The sequence below is a fragment of the Musa acuminata genome, chromosome BXJ1-7, assembly GCF_036884655.1.
Source record: "Musa acuminata AAA Group cultivar baxijiao chromosome BXJ1-7, Cavendish_Baxijiao_AAA, whole genome shotgun sequence".
Taxonomy (NCBI): Eukaryota; Viridiplantae; Streptophyta; class Magnoliopsida; order Zingiberales; family Musaceae; genus Musa; species Musa acuminata.
Genome location: NC_088333.1, coordinates 11824849 through 11842386, shown reverse-complemented (window position 1 = coordinate 11842386; position 17538 = coordinate 11824849). Strand labels below are relative to the sequence as shown.

At 43.5% G+C, this 17538-nt stretch overlaps 2 protein-coding genes across 2 annotated transcripts; both read right to left on the bottom strand.

Annotated features, from left to right (window-relative positions):
* On the bottom strand, positions 1–2373 carry LOC135678851 (uncharacterized). The gene has a single exon (XM_065192064.1). It carries the CDS (start codon positions 1874–1876, stop codon positions 290–292), a length of 1587 nt encoding a protein of 528 aa, XP_065048136.1. The 5' UTR covers positions 1877–2373; the 3' UTR covers positions 1–289.
* Positions 2374–5550: 3177 nt separating this feature from the next.
* LOC135678850 (very-long-chain (3R)-3-hydroxyacyl-CoA dehydratase PASTICCINO 2A-like) lies at positions 5551–15660 on the bottom strand. Its single transcript, XM_065192063.1, has 9 exons — positions 15449–15660; positions 15251–15362; positions 15141–15159; positions 14958–15046; positions 14801–14854; positions 6387–6457; positions 6196–6277; positions 5979–6079; positions 5551–5891 (listed from the first exon to the last, which is right to left on the bottom strand). The coding sequence occupies exons 1-9, from the start codon at positions 15517–15519 to the stop codon at positions 5825–5827; spliced, it is 666 nt and encodes a 221-aa protein (XP_065048135.1). The 5' UTR covers positions 15520–15660; the 3' UTR covers positions 5551–5824.
* Positions 15661–17538: the final 1878 nt, after the last annotated feature.

Genomic DNA, 17538 nt, shown 5'->3' with positions numbered 1-17538 from the left:
TGAAAAAAATTTTGATCCTTGTACCGAAATAAACTGGAGAAATCAAACAAGTACCAAAAAATCATTACCGTGTTTCATAAGTGAACAAACGTCCACTGAACCCACTTTATATCATGACTGAACATCACAAAATACCAGTCAGTCAATGAAACAAAGTTCATTGTTCCATGAGAAGCACACATGGAAAGGATGAACTTTCATTTCATATTTTCCTTTTTATGATTCAGAGTTAGTAATCAATGGAAAATTGACCATGGCAACCAACCAATACATACAAAATCACAGCCTATCAAGTCAACAAAAGTTCATTAGCACCGAGATGAGGAGGGCGCATACAAACACGAACCTCGTGTTCTTCGGGTCCAACGCTATGTTTAGGGACCATTATCTCCAAAACAGTTCCAGATTCGTCATAGTAAGCTTCCAGCTTAGCATCTTCGGGAATCCGTGTAGCTAGTGGTATTTCTCTCACAAATTCCCCTGGAGGACAATGCTCCGGAGAACGATCAGTCAGCTTGAATGTTCTATCATGTCGCTTTATGTAAGGCATCCGTGCAGTACTGACACATGATATCTTCACTATCCCATGTGTGAGATTGTTTTTCCAGGATACCTTCACCCGCTGTTGATCAGAAAAAGGCAAGCTAACCATGATCAAGTATCCGTCTTTATCCTCATATATTGTCTTTGCAGCAGTCACTGGCCCACAAGCATGCCTCATTACACCAGTAAACTCATTTACCCATGATGGTTCAGCTGGATGAACTTCAATATCTTGAGGTCTGTCCAAATATGGAGTGCCAGACATACAACCATCCTCATTCACCGCATGGGCAAAGAAATCCTTTCTGCGTTTGCTGCACACGGGCGAAAGGTCCATGCAATCTCCACCTGCATGGTTTGATGGTTGTGTTGACAGATTGAGACCTGACCCATTTGGCAATTTCCTTGAACTGGGATGTGATGCGCTCTTCGAAGGAGGTGGAGGTCTCTCCAGCTCAAAATCTGTGCTTGGAAGATTCCTCCATGATTCAAAATCACTGGCTTCAGGTGGGATCAAGAAATTCTGGTCTCTGCCAGTGAGCTCCATCCACTTCTTGCGATCGGCCTCTGAGACCATAGAGAGGTTCGGCAACCTCACAATTTCGATCCCATGGACGCACTGTGGATTTGACAGACCCCTGTATTGCTTCCTCTGCATCCGATGAGAACGCACAAAACCCTTATCAACACTGAAAGGGAACTGGGGCTCCCCTAGGCGTGAGTGCCCATTCATGTAGCTCCGCAGCTGCATCTTCCCCAGCACGTTCTCCGGGCGCTCCTTGAAGGCCCACATGTACATGTTCTCCATGTCATGCTGGACAAGGAACACATCAAGCCGCAGGTCGGACTTGTCGAATCCTGAGACTCCATTTGCGTCACGGACGACCTTGCCCTTTGATTTCTCGGCAAGCACGGGCTTGAAGTAGAAGTTGAAGAAGAACCACGCGCCCCATATGCTGTCCCCTCGTTTGGCGCACTTGCGAGACACAGCGGCGCCACCAACGGCACCGGCCTTGGGGAGGTTGAGGACCGGTTCGGGGTCATAGATCTGAGGCCCGAGACCGACGTCCAACATGTCCAAAGCGTCAGGGTTCCAGGGCTGCTGCGGAGGGGACCTGTCGACCGAGAGCGGGAGATTGATGTCAGGCGGGCCGGAGAGGACGCTCTGCTGGCGCTGCTGGATGATGGAGAGCTCATGGTCGCAGTCGTCGCGGGCGGAGACGGCGATCCCCAGCGAGCCAGCGGGGTCCATGGAGAGGAGGGTGGAGGGAGGGTGGTGGCGGCGGTGGTGATTATCTTCCATGGACAGGGTGGTGAGTATGGGTTCGCCCATGGCGTGGTCTTCCTCGCCCCTCTCCGTCTCTTCCTCCGCTTGATCACCTCCTCGCCTCTTCCGTTCCTATCTATCCGGTGTGGTTGGAGATCCACAAGACCCAACAGAAGCATCCCATAAAACACCCTCACGATTCTATTCCATAAATCCCACCGCCAAACCCCCAACCAAACAAATCAAATTCCTTCCTTCCCCTTCCCTTCCCTTCCTCCCCAGAAAGATCCCATTAACCAATTCCTCCCACAAAAACAAGAAAGAGATGGATCAAACGAACGTTGTTCTAACCCACGAAAAGAACGGATTGGGGTGGGATCTCCTTCAGAGGATTACCTTTCGGAGCTCGAAAGAGACGAAGAGGGTTAAAACGATGGAAGAATAGCACAGCCTTGGAGCTTCTACGACGATCGCCGTCTTCATGCGGGCGGTGTAATCCGCGAGGGATGACAAACGAGAGGACGAGAAAGAGAGGTGGACGAGGGAGCAGCGAGGTAGAAGGCCAAACGGTGACGGGGCGCCGTTTAAGAAGCCGTCGCGACGGACGCGGCCTCCACCGGATGAGCCCCGATTTGGCCGTTAGTTGACGGTAACATCAAGCTTTTGTGTTTTGTTTTTGTTTTTGTTTTTGTTTTTGTTTTGTGTTGTCAGAGGCCCCTCTCTTTCATCAGTCCAGAGATGACCCCCTTAAATGGATCGGATCCCGCTGAGCCACATCCGATAAGAGAGCGCAATTTCCCATGCCACTTATACTGGTATTTACATCAGTTGAAACATAGCCATTTATGTCATGATTAATCCTAATAAATCACTTACCTGTATCTAATATTGCTTAGGAATCTATATATGAAAGCTAATCATGTATCATAAGCATAGTTTCCATAATGATAAGTGAATCTTTCATCTAAAACATAGTTTCCATAATAAAAATGTTTTTTTATCTGCAATCTAGGCTAAATTACTTCCTTTAAACAAGTGAGATGAGGAAGAAGTTTGCTATTGGCAACCCTAATTTGTTATTGTCAATTTTTTACTATTAATATTTTTTATAAAAATAATAAAATATGATTTTACTATTTATAATCTTTTAATTATCCGTCGTATCCTTATTCTCACATCCTCTTATTATATCCGTCGAAACCCTAATTGTATCGATGTCGCTTCTCTCTATTTCATCGTCGTTCGTTTTGTTTATAGTTCATCATCTTTTAACTCACCTTTTGAGATTAAAAAATATATATATATTTATGTAAAAAAAAAAAAAAAAAAGATGAGAGCTTGATCGAGAGAATAGAAAAAATAAAAAAGGCATAAAAAGATGATGAAAATATTTATGTTTATTTGTATAGACATGTTTTATGAATATTAAAAAATTAAAATAAAATTATAAATAGTAAAAAAAAAAAAAAGCTGTTAATGAAAATTTCATTGCAGGTGCAATCTAACAAGGAGCGACAGCTCCATGGCACTGAATCATTGACCTTAAAACATCCCTAACAGGAGAAAGCAAAAAAGCCCATTGGTTGAATTGTTTAGGAGGAGATTCCTGCTTGAGGTATAATCAAAGATACCATTCCTATAAGAGACAGACAAGTTGAATAAGATAAAAGAGGATGGGCAGCATCAGTGTTTTAAGCCTTACATTTGTGAGAGTCTCATGCTTCTCTGACAACTGATGGTGGATTTCCTCACTGTGAACAACCTCCTCCATAGCTTCATGCACAGGAAGCTCACAAGCAACAAGTCAAGAACACAGGGTAAAGAATGCCACCTCTCTCATCATTGCATATGGTGAGGTTAAACACTCACTGTGTTCATCTCCAGATTCAGTCTTAGGTAAAGGTGGGTGTTGATCTTTAGAAAGAGGACAAGTTGGCATCAAAATGCAGCAAATGGACCACTTGCTCTCTCATTATCATACAGGTTGGAGTTCGCTCTCTCTCTCTCTCTCTCTCTCTGTGTTCTCGTTCGTCTGAATCTGAAGCTGCATAAGACAATAAACCATCAATTTGGGTGACAGATGTCATGCTTGAGAGTCTTCGATCCTTCACTATTACATGAATCGTTTGTGTGTTGATGGTGAGGGGTGACAGTGACATAGTTACCCTCCTTCTCTCCTTCTCAAAGATATATCTTTAGCACTCTTTTCAGACTAATCACCAACAGCATCTCTTCTGAACAAAAGGACCAAGAATCAGAAACTACAGCTTCCACATGTAGAGATCAAATGGGTAGAGCAGGTAAACAGGCAAATTGCATGATTAGCTTCTTTACCTGTGCCTGCAGTGGAGCACTCACAAATAAACCATCTGAAACTTTGTTGAGTTGAGGTCTCAATCAAAAAAGGTTATGACCTCAAAGTCTCCTTTACTAGATCATTGTTGGGAGGGACCAGAACAGAGTGGCCATAAACATGGTGCTTGGCCTCACCACCATCCTCCATGAGTCCTGAGACTCCAAGAACACCCCCCCCCACACTGGGGTGGTAATGCCTCTTTTGTCCTGGTAATCAGCTTTGGAATGTTAATGCTGCAACCACCGAAAAGGCAATTCGACTGCTCCTTTCTTCTGATTGATCCAAGTCCCTGAGACAGCAACTGGTCCGTCCATGTTAGTAACTTTCCCAGGAACTAATGTAGCAGAAACAAAACCTCCAACATGTTGTAATGGCAGCACATGTTTTGGTCTGCAGTAAAAATCTGACACAAGCAGCAGATGCCACAGAATAGAAGTCCTGCTTTTCTCAAACTATATTGTATGAGCAGTGCACAATGACTTGAACAAGTTATTTAAATATATTATATGTTACCAACATTATTTTAGCAGTGTTTACAAACACAACACCATGCTAGAAAAAAATGGAAGCTGTGTACAATCAAAGGACCAATGACCAGCCTCTCAAGCGCCAAAGGGACCATTAGACAGAAAGGGAAGGGGTAGTGTTAATAGCTTCCATCACACAGTAGCATGCATGCAGTACACCATAAAGATATTATTCCCAAGACAGAGGCAATGACCTATGGGAACCCCAATGGCCAACTCCAGGAGATAGATAGCAAGCACATGGTACATTTTATTTGAGGAAATGTTAGTATCAAGGTTTCCCAGTTCAATGCTGTTAAACAAATGCCGTAGGACTCCTCTGCAAGCAACACTGGCATCTCTCTGGCTGATCATGTGTCCGCTGTCATATTTGAGTCTTGGACTCCTTCATGGCAACTCCACCAGCTTCATCAAGAGAGCCTGGCTCACCAGCTCTTCTGGTTACTTGCTCCACGTCCATGCATCATCTATGGCATCTTCCATCACCTCACTTGCTTGTGTTGATTCAAGCAACAGAGAGTACATACCACTGTGCCACTTCCTCTGCAGGCTACTGAAGCTCATGTTGTCATCCTTGTTCAAATGGTGAGTCGTGCTTGGATAACACTAGTTCAGATTTCACATGAACATCTCATTCCACCACATCAAACATGACAAGCAAGTGCCATCATGGAGACACATGAGTCGATTTCTTGCTTTTTATATGCAATCTTGTAGGCCTTTAATTGTCTAAAGTTCACCAAACAATTCTGCTGATAAACAAACAGACTCTTAAGTACACTTCTGCAGGAACAAGTAATATCTGCAAACCATCAAACCACCGGACAATTAAGTAAAGTGTTTTAGTGGTTTCCATATGAGTACGAGTTCTTTGAGATTGCCAACTATACTGATGTCGCAATTACAACAATAACAGACAGGAGTTTATGAAGGATATGGTTCTTACAATTAACCTAGACACATAAAAAAAAAATTCACTACCGAGAAGAAAGGTAATGTATTTATTTAAAGGATCGACAGCACTTCCCGTAGCAATTCTCCAGAGATCAATTTGTGTCATGAAGAAAGACTGCAGCTACAATGAACCGAAAGTCGGTGAAAGGACACTATTACATCCCTGCTTGATCAGGCTTATGCTGTCTTTGACTTGGAGAGAGCCTTCTTCCGCTGCCCAAGCATATATTGGTACATGTGTGGACTTCCTGTAGATACTTTTATCCAGTCAGAAAAGCAAAGTTTGTGCCTGTGAGTAGTTTGACTAGGATACACAGAAATGCAGAGGAACATGCCTGGGACATAGATTGCAAGGGCAAGAATCGATGCATAGAAATAATCAAAAGAGAAGTTCCATTTGTTGGGCATCCTAATGCAGTACTTCTCAGATGCCTGCACAATTGCACACAGAGTTCAACAAGATGACACATTTAAAAGAAAATAATAAAAATCACAAAGAGCTCAAATCTACCGACAACATTATATGACACATGCTTGATTTGAATTACCTTAATATAGGGCAAAGCAATGTATATGAGGCCAACCTCACTGGTGATTCCAGTTGGATACAATATCAAGAAGGTGCTGTATCTGCCAAAAATAAATGACAACCAAATAAAACAGTGAAGGCAGAAAATACCTTTATTTTAATTTCATGAGGAGAAAAGACAATTGTTCTATTGTCTGGAGTGACCTTTACCTAAGCCATAGCAGCCAGGAAGGTGCAAAGCCAAGTGCTTCTTTCATACCAAAAAAGGAGTACCTAATAATCTGCAAAATTACAGAACATAGACAAAATAGTGCATCAAATATCTAGGCTTCAGAGACTGACTTAATAGTTGTATTCCTATGGTTCGTAAGAGGAATATTTTCAACAGCCTGAATAATGATGACGTTCATGTAATGCCAAACGAGAAGGATTGGTTGTGAAGCCATAGTTGGTTTAGGAATAACAATGCAACATGCTCACACACTACAAAAAACTCTTGTTATAGAAGATGAACCAAATACCAAAGAAGAGGATTAAAGGCAATGACTATGTTAGTGATGACTGCTAACTGACAGAAGAAGCAGCCATCCAAACTACCAAGATGTGAAACTCCAAGAAAGCAGAAATGCATTCTGGTGCACCATTCTTTTCGATTATTAGAATCTCAAACTTTTAGATTAGAAAGCTTGTTGAAGTTTTCATCCCTCATCACGTTCACAACTGGTTGGCCTTTTCCTCCAAATGCTCTCATGTTTACTCAAAGAAGCAAATTATATACAAGCAAAACCAAAGTTATTTTAGATTAGAAAGCTTGCTGAAGTTTTCATCCCTCTTGTCACATTTGCCACTGGTTGACCTTTTCCTCCAAATGTTCTCATGTTTACACTTTACCCAAAGAAGCAAATTATGTACAAGCAAAACCAAAGTTAGTCTGGTAGCTTAGTATTATCCTTCCTTCCTTATGGCATCCTGAAGGATTGTTAAAGAATGACTTTCCAAAGTTCCCTAACAGACACAGATATTCCATATTGAAGAACCAACTCACATTACCGGATGAAAATACAAGAAGCACATCATTTCCTCCAAACTGTCACGAACGGTCATTGCGCACCCACAACAACTTTGTTCAATGAACCGTTCGTCGCTTTTACATGCTTGTACAGAGACATGGCAGCATGTTTTGCCTTGGTTTTGTGTGTTTTTTCTTGGAAAATGTAAGCAACGACAGTTCGCAGTGCTGCAGTGCGACCGCTCGCCATGCCGGGCCGAACTGCTCCAAAATGGCTCTGTTTTCACGTGCCACAGCTTGTTTTCTGCAAACCGCAGTTGCACCCAAAACGTCAGCCATCTCAACACCCTGGAACCCCCCAGGAGGCACAGGGCTGGATGGGGCTTCGGTATATTGTCGGGCATTAAACAATCTTCACAAGTTCGCACATTAACTTGACGATAACTTGCCTTCGCGCCCGGCACCCGATGAGTAGTTGTTTGTGGACTTGCAATTGTTCGTTCTACCTTCTAAAGTCATTGTTTTCTCCTTCCTCTCCTACAGTCAAGGTGCTCGCTGAATTGTTTGTAAAGCTTCCCTCTTCGCGAGACGTCGGGACTTGTCCGTCGTTCGTTTTCAATCTAATCAACTTTCTGTTTTACAGGTCCTTCGGGACCTATATGAGGTTACAACTAGGCTGAACCTTTACAGACGCATATGTCGCAAGGGCGCCTCATGACTTAGGCAATCCCAGCAAAGTTCAAGGAGTTGGCACAAGGGTGCTTCACGACTTAGGCAACTTCAACTAAGTACGTGACTTTGTCGCAAGGGTGCCTCACGACTTACGCAATTCCAGCTAAGTCCGTGACATTGTGATATCAGAGCAGGCAAGCAATTCAAGCAAGCAGCGAAGAAACTTCGCAATCTCGCCATGGCCAAGCATCGCGGCGAATCGAGCAAGACGGGGCAAGCCGGAACATTGCCCCAAGCAGCCGTGGGGGGCTATAAGTGCAAACTCGCTCTCATGTTGTTGGAGCCGTTTTGAAGGATCGTGGCAGCGAACATGATGAGCAAGAAATTGGCTACTCTCCGTGAGCAGAGGAGACGCAATCTGGAGTGCCAACCGAGAAGAAGAGTCATAAGGAAAGACTCACAGCGACCGAAACCCGCTTGGATGTTCTTGAAGCGAGCTTGAAGGAACTCTACCAAGGCCAACGAAGGCTTCTTGAGGTAAAGAGCTCGCAAGAAGAAGTTGAATCCCGAATCGACAAGGTTGAGGCCCTAGTCGATCGATTGACAGACGATACTAAAGACTCCGTGAAACATTTGCACGAAGTCGTGGAGGAACTCACTTCTAGAGTGACAACTCTCACAAGGGCACTAAATGCGGAAGGGAACACCACCTGTGTTGCGTCGCCACAAAACCTGAGGACACCTGAGCCTCATTGCTATGGTGGTGCTAGGGACGCAAAAGAGCTCGAGAATTTCTTATTTGACATGGAACAGAACTTTGGAGCTACAAGGCCTAATTCTGAAGATACTAAAGTTTCAATAGTAACCATATATCTGAATGAGGATGCAAAACTTTGATGGCAAACCCGTTAGGAGGAGATCCAACAAGGTCGGTATCGAGTGGACACATAGGAGGACTTGAAGCGGGAGTTGAGAACTCAGTTCCTACCCGAGAACACAGAGTTCGTCACAAGGAGGAAGTTGAGATAACTCCGCCAAAGTACTTCCATTCGAGACTACGTGAAGCAATTTTCTGTACTGATGCTGGATATACAGGACATGTCCGAGAAGGATAAGTTGTTCAGCTTCCTCGATAGCCTAAAACTGTGGGCTCAACATGAACTGGATCAAAGGAATGTCACCGATGTGATCGGGGCAATTGCGATCGTAGAAAGGCTCACCGACTTTGTTTCCTCAGAGGACTCGGGAAAAAGGAAACAATCTTTAGGAAACCGCCCCCCAAAATATTCTTAAGGGAAGGAACCCGGGGGCGAACAAAGGAAGAAAAGTTCCCATAAAGGGCCAAGCTCAAAAGGCAAGACCCCAAAACCTGACATATGCTTCTTGTGCGAAGGGTCGCACATGGTGAGGGAGTGCCCACAGAAATAAGCACTCAATGCTTTTTCAGCTTCAATCCACCCCCCCAAATCAGACAAGGGTAAGGTTGTCGCCCTCAGTTCAAGCAGTTCAGAATTCAATAGCGACGATGAGGAGTCGCAAGGTCCCCGAATGGGAGCAATGCATTTGTTGAATCCATTGCGGGGTCAAGTGAGGGAGAATATGAAGGCAAAGCCATTCAAAGCAGGGAGTAGTGAGCTGATGTACGTGGACATTAAACTCAATGACCAAACAACCCGTGCAATGGTGGACACGGGCGGTACCGACAACTTTATTGTCGATCGAGAAGCAAAGCGACTTGGGCTGATCTTGGAGAAGAACCCAAGTCGGATGAAGGCGGTGAACTTGGAGGCCAAGCGGATCTTCGGGCTGACAAAGGGAGTCCCCATCAAGATCAGAACATAGAGCGGGAGCACGAACATGATGGCGGGGCCATTGGATGACTTCCAAGTGATTCTTAGAATGGAGTTTATGCACGCAGCGAAGTTGGTGCCAATGTCGTTCCTAAACTCCCTATATATGATGGGAGGTGGCGACCCCTGTGTGGTTCTCGTCTCTCGGAGAAAAACCAGGGACCACCAATAGATATCGGCATTACAACTGAAGAAAGGGGTACGAAAAGGCGAATTAACATTCATGGCTGCTGTGAAGCTAGAGCCACTCGACGATGAGGCCATTCATGAACCTGTTGTGGTGGCAAACGTTCTGAAGGAGTTCACAGACATTATGCCACCTGAGTTGCCGAAGACTCTGCCGCCACGCAGAGGCGTGGATCATCATATCGAGTTGGAGCCAAGAGTGAAGCCTCCAACGAGACCACCCTATCGCATGTCCCCTCTAGAGCTGGCAGAGCTCAAAAAGCAGTTAGATGAACTGCTAAGCGGTGGTCTCATCCGTAGTTCCAAAGCACCATTCGGAGCTCCAATTCTCTTCCAAAAAAAACAAGATAGGAGCCTCCGACTATGCATCGATTATCGAGCCCTCAACAAAGTGACGGTGAAGAACAAGTATATAATCCCACTCATTGCGGACTTGTTTGACCAATTGGGCAAAGCAAAGTATTTCTCCAAACTCGACCTCCGGTCGGGGTACTGGCAGGTGCGCATTGTTGAAGGCAACGAAGCGAAGACTGCCTACATGACCAAGTATGGAGCGTTTGAGTTCTTGGTGATGCCTTTCGGCTTAACCAACACTATGGCCACGTTCTGCACTCTTATAAACCAACTATTCAATGAGTATTTAGATAAGTTTGTGGTCGTCTACTTGGACGATATCGTCATCTACAACCAAACGCTCGAGGAGCATGTCGAGCATCTTCGAACAATTTTCAAGATTCTTAAGGAGAACACTTTGTTCGTAAAAAGAGAGAAGTGCTACTTTGCTCAAACGAAGATCTTATTCTTGGGATATTGAATCAGTGATGGTTCCATTCGGATAGACAAATCAAAAGTGCAAGCAGTTGCGGAATGACAAACTCCAAAGAAGGTGTCGGAGTTGAAATCCTTCTTTGGTTTCATCAACTACTATCGACGCTTCATAGCTCGATATTCGAAGCGCGCAACTCCACTGACGAAGTTGCTAAAGAAGGAGCAACCTTGGAGATGGTGCGACAAATGTGAAGTTGTATTCAAAGATCTAAAGGCTGCTGTGTTAGAAGAATCAGTGCTCAAATTGTCGAACTATGGGGAGCCCTTCAAAGTCCACACAGATGCTTCAGATTTTGCTATTGGGGGAGTACTCATGCAGGAGGGTCACCCGGTGGCCTACAAGAGCCGCAAGCTCAACGAGACCGAGCGACGGTATCCGATGCACGAGAAGGAGATGACAACGGTGGTCCACTATCTACGAGTTTGGCGGCACTACCTTCTTGGATCGCGATTTGTGCTGAGGACAGACAACATTGCTTTGAGCTATTTTCAAACTCAAAAGAAACTCTCCCCAAAGCAAGCACGATGGCAGGACTTCCTGACTGAGTTTGATATGACAATGAAGTACAAGCCCGGAAAAACAAATGTCGTGGTCGATGCATTGAGCCGGAAAGTGGAGCGAGTGAATGTCATACAGTTGGAGAGCAGAGGCCAAGAAAGTCAGTTGCACTCCAACTTCCTTTCCAGGATCAGGGATGGACTGTACAATGATCCCCAAGCAGTAACTCTGATGCAGCTCATCAAAGAAGACAAGGCACGACGATTTTAAGGTCCAGAAAAGACTCGTTTACACAAAAGGGAATAGAGTATATGTTCCTCGAGTAGACATTTTGAGGCGTGAACTCTTACGAGAGTGTCACGATTCCCTTTGGGCTAAACATCTGGGTATTCACAAAACCTTAGCTCCCGTGGAGAGGGCCTTCTACTAGTCGAAGATGTGGACTGATGTGGAGGAATATGTTCAAACGTGCCTTATTTGTCAACTAGATAAGGTGGACCAGCGAAAGCCAGTAGGACTTTTGGAGTCGTTGCCCATAACAGAAAGGTCGTAGGAGAGCATTTCCTTGGACTTCATATCAAGCTTGCCGGCAGTAGGGGGACTCGGATCGATACTCGTGGTGGTCGATCGATTTTAAAAGTATACAACTTTCATTGTTGCACCCCTACACTGTTCAGTGGAGGAGACGACCAAGCTGATGATGAAGAATGTGGTAAAGTATTGAGGAATCCCGTACAATATCATCAGTGATCGAGACGGTCAGTTCTTGAGACGATTCTGGACTGAGTTATTCAAATTGTTAGAGTCTAAGTTATACTTCTCCACAAGCCTCCACCCTCAAACGGATGGTCAAACCAAAAGGATAAACTCGCTCCTTGAGCAATATCTTCAGCACTACGTGAGTACCAATCAACGAGATTATGTGAAGCTGTTGGACATAGCCCAATTCTCCTACAACTTGCAGCAGAGTTCTACATCCAACAAGAGCCCCTTCGAGATCATTACAGGACAACAACCGTCAACTCCTCACACATTGGCTATTGGGTATACTGGGAGTAGTCTGTCATCGAAATGCAGATATTGCACGGGCTTACTTGAAGAAGGCAACCAAAAAGATGAAGAAGTGGGTAGACTTGGGAAGGCGACCGCAAGAGTTCAAAGTCGGCGATTTGGTATTGGTAAAGCTCCAACCAGCATCACTCCAATTCTTTATGAACAAAGTACACAAAGGATTGGTGCACAAGTATGAAGAGTCCTTCTCAATTATTAATAAGGTGTGCAACGTCTCCTACAAGTTGTAACTGCCGACATGGCTCAAAATTCATAATGTTTTTCACGCCAACAACTTGAAAGCCTACCATTCAGATCCGCAAGATGCCTCCCGAAGTGTTCCAACTCGGCTACCCCCCACCAGAGCATCCTACGAGAAGCGAGTTAAAACCATTTTAGCAGATCGCAAGATAAATCTACCTAATGGAGCATAGTAGATCAAGTACTTCGTGAAGTGGAGAAAGCTTCCCCGAACCGAAGTCAGTTAGGAGCCCGAAGGCGCCCTACGACATGAAGAAGCAGTCATCAACAACTACCAACAAGCATCGACGAGGGCGTTGACAGTTTAAGTGCGGGAGAATATCACGAACGGTCATTGCGCACCCGCAACAACTTCGTTCAACGAACCGTTCATCGTTTTTGCATGCTTGTACAGAGACATGGCAGCATGTTTTGCCTTGGTTTTATATGTTTTTGCTTGGAAAATGTAAGCAACGACAGTTTGCAACGCTGCAATGCGACCGCTCGTCGCACCGAACCGAACTGCCTAAAATGGCTCCGTTTTCGCGTGCCACGACTTATTTTCTGCAAACCGCAACTGCACCCAAAATGTCAGCCATCTCAGCACTCTGGAAACCCTAGGTGGCACAACGCTGGATGGGGCTTCGGTATATTATCGGGCGTTAAACAATCTTCACAAGTTCACACGTTAACTTGACGAGAACTTGCTTTCGCGCCTGACACATGGTGAACAGTCGTTTGTAGACTTAGAATTGTTCGTTCTACCTTCTAAAGTCCTTGTTTTCTCCTTCCTCTCTTTTCTCTCTTGCAATCAAGGTGCTCGCTGAATTGTTTGTAAAGCTTCCCTCTTCGCGAGACGTCGGGACTTGTCCGTCGCTCGTTTTCAATCTAATCAACTTTCTGTTTTACAAGTCCTTCAAGACCTGTACGAGATTACAACTAGGCTTAACCTTTGCAGACGCATATGTCGCAAGGGCACCTCATGACTTAGGTAGCTAAGTCTGAGGAGTTAACGCAAGAGTGCTTCACGACTTAAGCAACTTCAGCTAAGTACGTGACTTTGCCGCAAGGGTACCTCACAACTTAGGCAATTCCAGCTAAGTCCGTGACAAAACGCTCTCTTGTTTACCCGAAGAAGAAAATTATATATAAGCCAAACTAAAGTTAGCCTGGTGGCCTAGTATTATCCTACCTCCCTTCTGCCACCCTGAAAATTTGTTAAAGAACTTTCCAAAGTTCCCTAAAAGACATGGATATTCCATATTTCGAAGGATCAAAACCTGTTATCAGGATGAAAATACAAGAAGCTAACCTTGTCCTTCAAATGATCTCTTGTTTACCCAAAGAAGCAAATTATATATAACTAAAACTATAGTTAGCCTGGTAACCTAGGTTTATCCTGCCTCCCTTCTACCATCCCGAAGGATTGTTACAAAATGAACTTCCAAAGTTCCCTAACAGACAGACACTCCATATTAAAGGACCAACTCTTATTACCAGGATAACATACAAGGTGCAAAACCCATCAGATTTTCTAGCTGATTATTCTAAAAAGCATAAAACATAGATAACTTCAGCTGGTAAGCAGGTAAACAAAAAAGCAATGGAATAAATCAAGCTTCTGTGAACAATGTCACAACGAACGAAACTACACTATCCACTCTGCTTGTGCAAACATGCAAAACAACACTGGCATTGAAATGCACACCTTTGGTTTGGCTTGGCAGGTCATAACATAGAAAATAAGGCCAATCCCTGTCCAGAAGGAATTATCAATCCCTATGTGACAAGGAATAATCACTTGAATCAATTATTATTCTCATTTACCTCAAATCTAAAATGCATTTTACATTCAACATATCAACCTTGCTAAAAGCAACCAAAACACATTTTACCCCTAGTTCCTTGTTCTCCTAAGTAATGAAAAAGGATGCCATAAGGTCAATTTCCTTATTTTGTTTACAATCATTCAAAAATCTTGTACCACCATGTCACATGCACTATAAAAGATAGCCAAAAATATTTCTTTGGTGCATTGCATAACTTAATAGTACAACATTGCAACTATGTTTTCTACATTAAATTCTATGCCAATTGTCGAAGAAAATTTTGCTCATGGGTTTTAACCGTCACATGATCCCTTCAAAACTTCATAGCTTCTAACTACTGGTTTCAATCAACACGCATGTTGTAATGCTTCCATGAATGGTGAAAACGAAGTAAGAGCATCATTAGTTTCCATATAACCATGCAACAAATTAAACCTGCTAACACTAAAAGAAATCACTACCTCAGTAATAGACCAGCTGATAACCAGGGAGCTAACGAGAACATGTGTCCTTGTCTGCAATCCAATTACAAATTTCAGTTTAAAGCAAAACCATAAAACTAAGCTGTCTTACCACTGTCTCATTGAAAATAAATTTTGAGATGAGCTACATAATTACCTCAGGAAAACTCCACAAGACGCCCCAGGTAAGAAATAATCTTGATCCAATTTGTGGCAAAGTTGCTGAGACCGGAGATCTAACCAATCCTACAGCAAAGGAAGAGGAAAGAGATTTTAACTCTTGTTTTCTTAAAGAACAATCAAAATGAGATGTAAGCAAAGGAAATGAATTAGTTCTCACCTACGAGGCCATGAAGAATCTGTAGGGGTAGAAAAAGATGAGTTAGATCAACACGAAGGAACAGAAAATCACTAAAAAAATTAAATTTTTACGAAGATAAATGGCAAAACCTCCATGACGGCAGCGGTCTGCGCGAGCTGAAGCGGCCGCTCTACCGAATCGTACACCGTCGTAGGCCCGCCTTCTCTCAGAGCCTTCACGGCGAAATAGAGGACCTGAAACCTAGAACAATCCAAACCCATCCAGTATAAATCACAAACACACCCCCCAAAACAACCAAAGGAACGAGAAAATGAAGTTTGATTTACCATCCGACGAAGACGGTCCAGTTGTAGAGGGAGAGGTAGATCCGTCGGAGAGTAGAGAGGAAGCCCGCCATGGTTCCCAGAGGTGGAGTCGCGAGGAGGAATTGAAGCGGAGATGTGAGATCGGAGGGCTTAAATAAGGGAAGCTTAGGAGGGGGCGATGGGTGGCCGGTTCGCTTGCATTGATGCGGTTTAGGTGAGGCGGATGAACTGCCGAGGAGGTTGTTGTGCTTTAAATGCCGTTTTCGCCTCCTTCCTAAGCTCAATATATAATTTTCTTTAAAATATTTTTTGGGTTAATTCTAAAATTAAATTCAAACTCTGGTCTCCGAGTATCTTAACTTTAAAAAAATTTGACAGTTAAACTTATTATCATCTGTATTGACCCTATCAACTCCACCCTTGTATGCCTTTAGCCTGAGTGATGAAGACGAGTGCTTATCCGTCGTCGCTTGGTTTATACAATCTAGTGAGATTAGCAATGCCCATAAAGATGACGATTGCCCTTATATAAAGGTCCTGGCTAAGCATGATAAGAACGACGTAGAGGCGATACAAGGTGAAGGTAATGATAAGTCCGACGAAAACTAAGGGCAAAAAGATCATTTAAGAAATAAGAGATTTTCTACGAGAATTTTTTTAAAGTTTCAGTGCTATATAAAAAGTTTTCAAAGTTAGAGGATTTTTTTAGTATTCACCTTATATTTTTATATATAAAGATAATTTTATTAAAAATTTTATATTTTAGAGAAATTTGTGTAAAGCGCCCGAACTTCTAGAAATTCTTATTGAGCCCCTTCTTACATAAAAATATCATTTTATTTTTATTTTTATTAGATCCATCGTTGTCACCTCTGCCCTACATCGCCCTTGCCTCCACAAACCTTGAACCCACCCATTTGAGTCTCGCTCTTATTGTTCTTACCTATGGCATAAGCAACTACTAGCCCTCATTGTCCTCACTATCTCATCTCTATCCCGTTGGACCTACCCCTGTGCATCCTACACTCGTTATCCTTGTTTATAACACAAGCGATAAACGACAAAATCATGATGGAGAGGATTACAAGCAAGGAAGAATATGGCTATGGTTGCGATTACGGAGGCAAGGGGGAGCTTGCACAAGACAAAAAGGGAGTGGAGTTAGAGTAGTCGGGCCAATGCTTGCTTGTGTTGAGGGTGAGGTGCACAAGGGTAGGTTAGTGTTAATGTTAAGTAAAATCAATGATCGATAAGGGATAATATCATTATTTTTAAAAAATACTTTATGAAAATTATTGAAAGTTGGATAACTAATTAAGACACTAAGAAAGGGGGTGAATTAGTGCAGCGGTAAAATCACGTCTTCAAAATTTTTCGTTTCGATTAAAACCAATTTCGATGAAAATCAATTTCGAAAACTTAACTTTAAAAGCGTAAGTTTATGAAGTGAATGCAGTAGGAAAGTAAAGATTCAGTTTGTCATATGTAAATGACAGAAAGTAAATGCAAATCAAAGAACACGTCAATTTTATAGTAGTTCGGTCATTGTGACCTACATCCACTCTGTCGATTCCTCCTCCGTCGAGGCCATTGACATCCACTATTGATCTTCCTTTGATAGACAAAGATCAACCTTCTTCTTACACCCTTCTTCTCTTTTTACCGGGTTTAGGAGACAACCCTTACAAGCACTCACTCCTCTATAAACATAATTCTAAACTTAGAATTTAGAGGAGGATTTCTTTTATGATTGCAATAGTATTTTCTCACTTTTAATCTCTTTATGCTTGTGTCTTTTAACCAGGGATGAGAGGGGTATTTATAGGCTTCAAGTTGATTCAAACATTGAGCCTAAAAACATCTCATCCTGGGTTTCCCGGGCACGGGCGGTACCACCGTTAGTGTCAGTCTGACACTGACACTGCACTGGACGGTACCACCACCTAGTTTGGCAATACCATCGCCTAGGGTGCTGTGTTGGGTGGTACCACCGCTTGGCACCCTGCTAGGGGCGGTACAACCGCTCAGACTGGCGGTACCACCGCCTGACATAGTCTCAAAGATTGTGCCACGACGATGCCACTTCTTGGGGCATTATTTGGGCCTCTCAT

Excerpts from the sequence above, each read along its gene's own strand:
- LOC135678851 (XM_065192064.1), bottom strand. The coding sequence starts at position 1,876 with ATGGGCGAACCCATACTCACCACCCTGTCCATGGAAGATAATCACCAC.
- LOC135678850 (XM_065192063.1), bottom strand. The coding sequence starts at position 15,519 with ATGGCGGGCTTCCTCTCTACTCTCCGACGGATCTACCTCTCCCTCTAC. Across the intron at positions 15,363-15,448 it reads TGGACCGTCTTCGTCGGATG|GTTTCAGGTCCTCTATTTCG; the intron begins GTAAATCAAACT and ends GGATTGTTCTAG. Across the intron at positions 5,892-5,978 it reads GCAATCTATGTCCCAGGCAT|TCCACACATGTACCAATATA; the intron begins GTTCCTCTGCAT and ends ATCTACAGGAAG.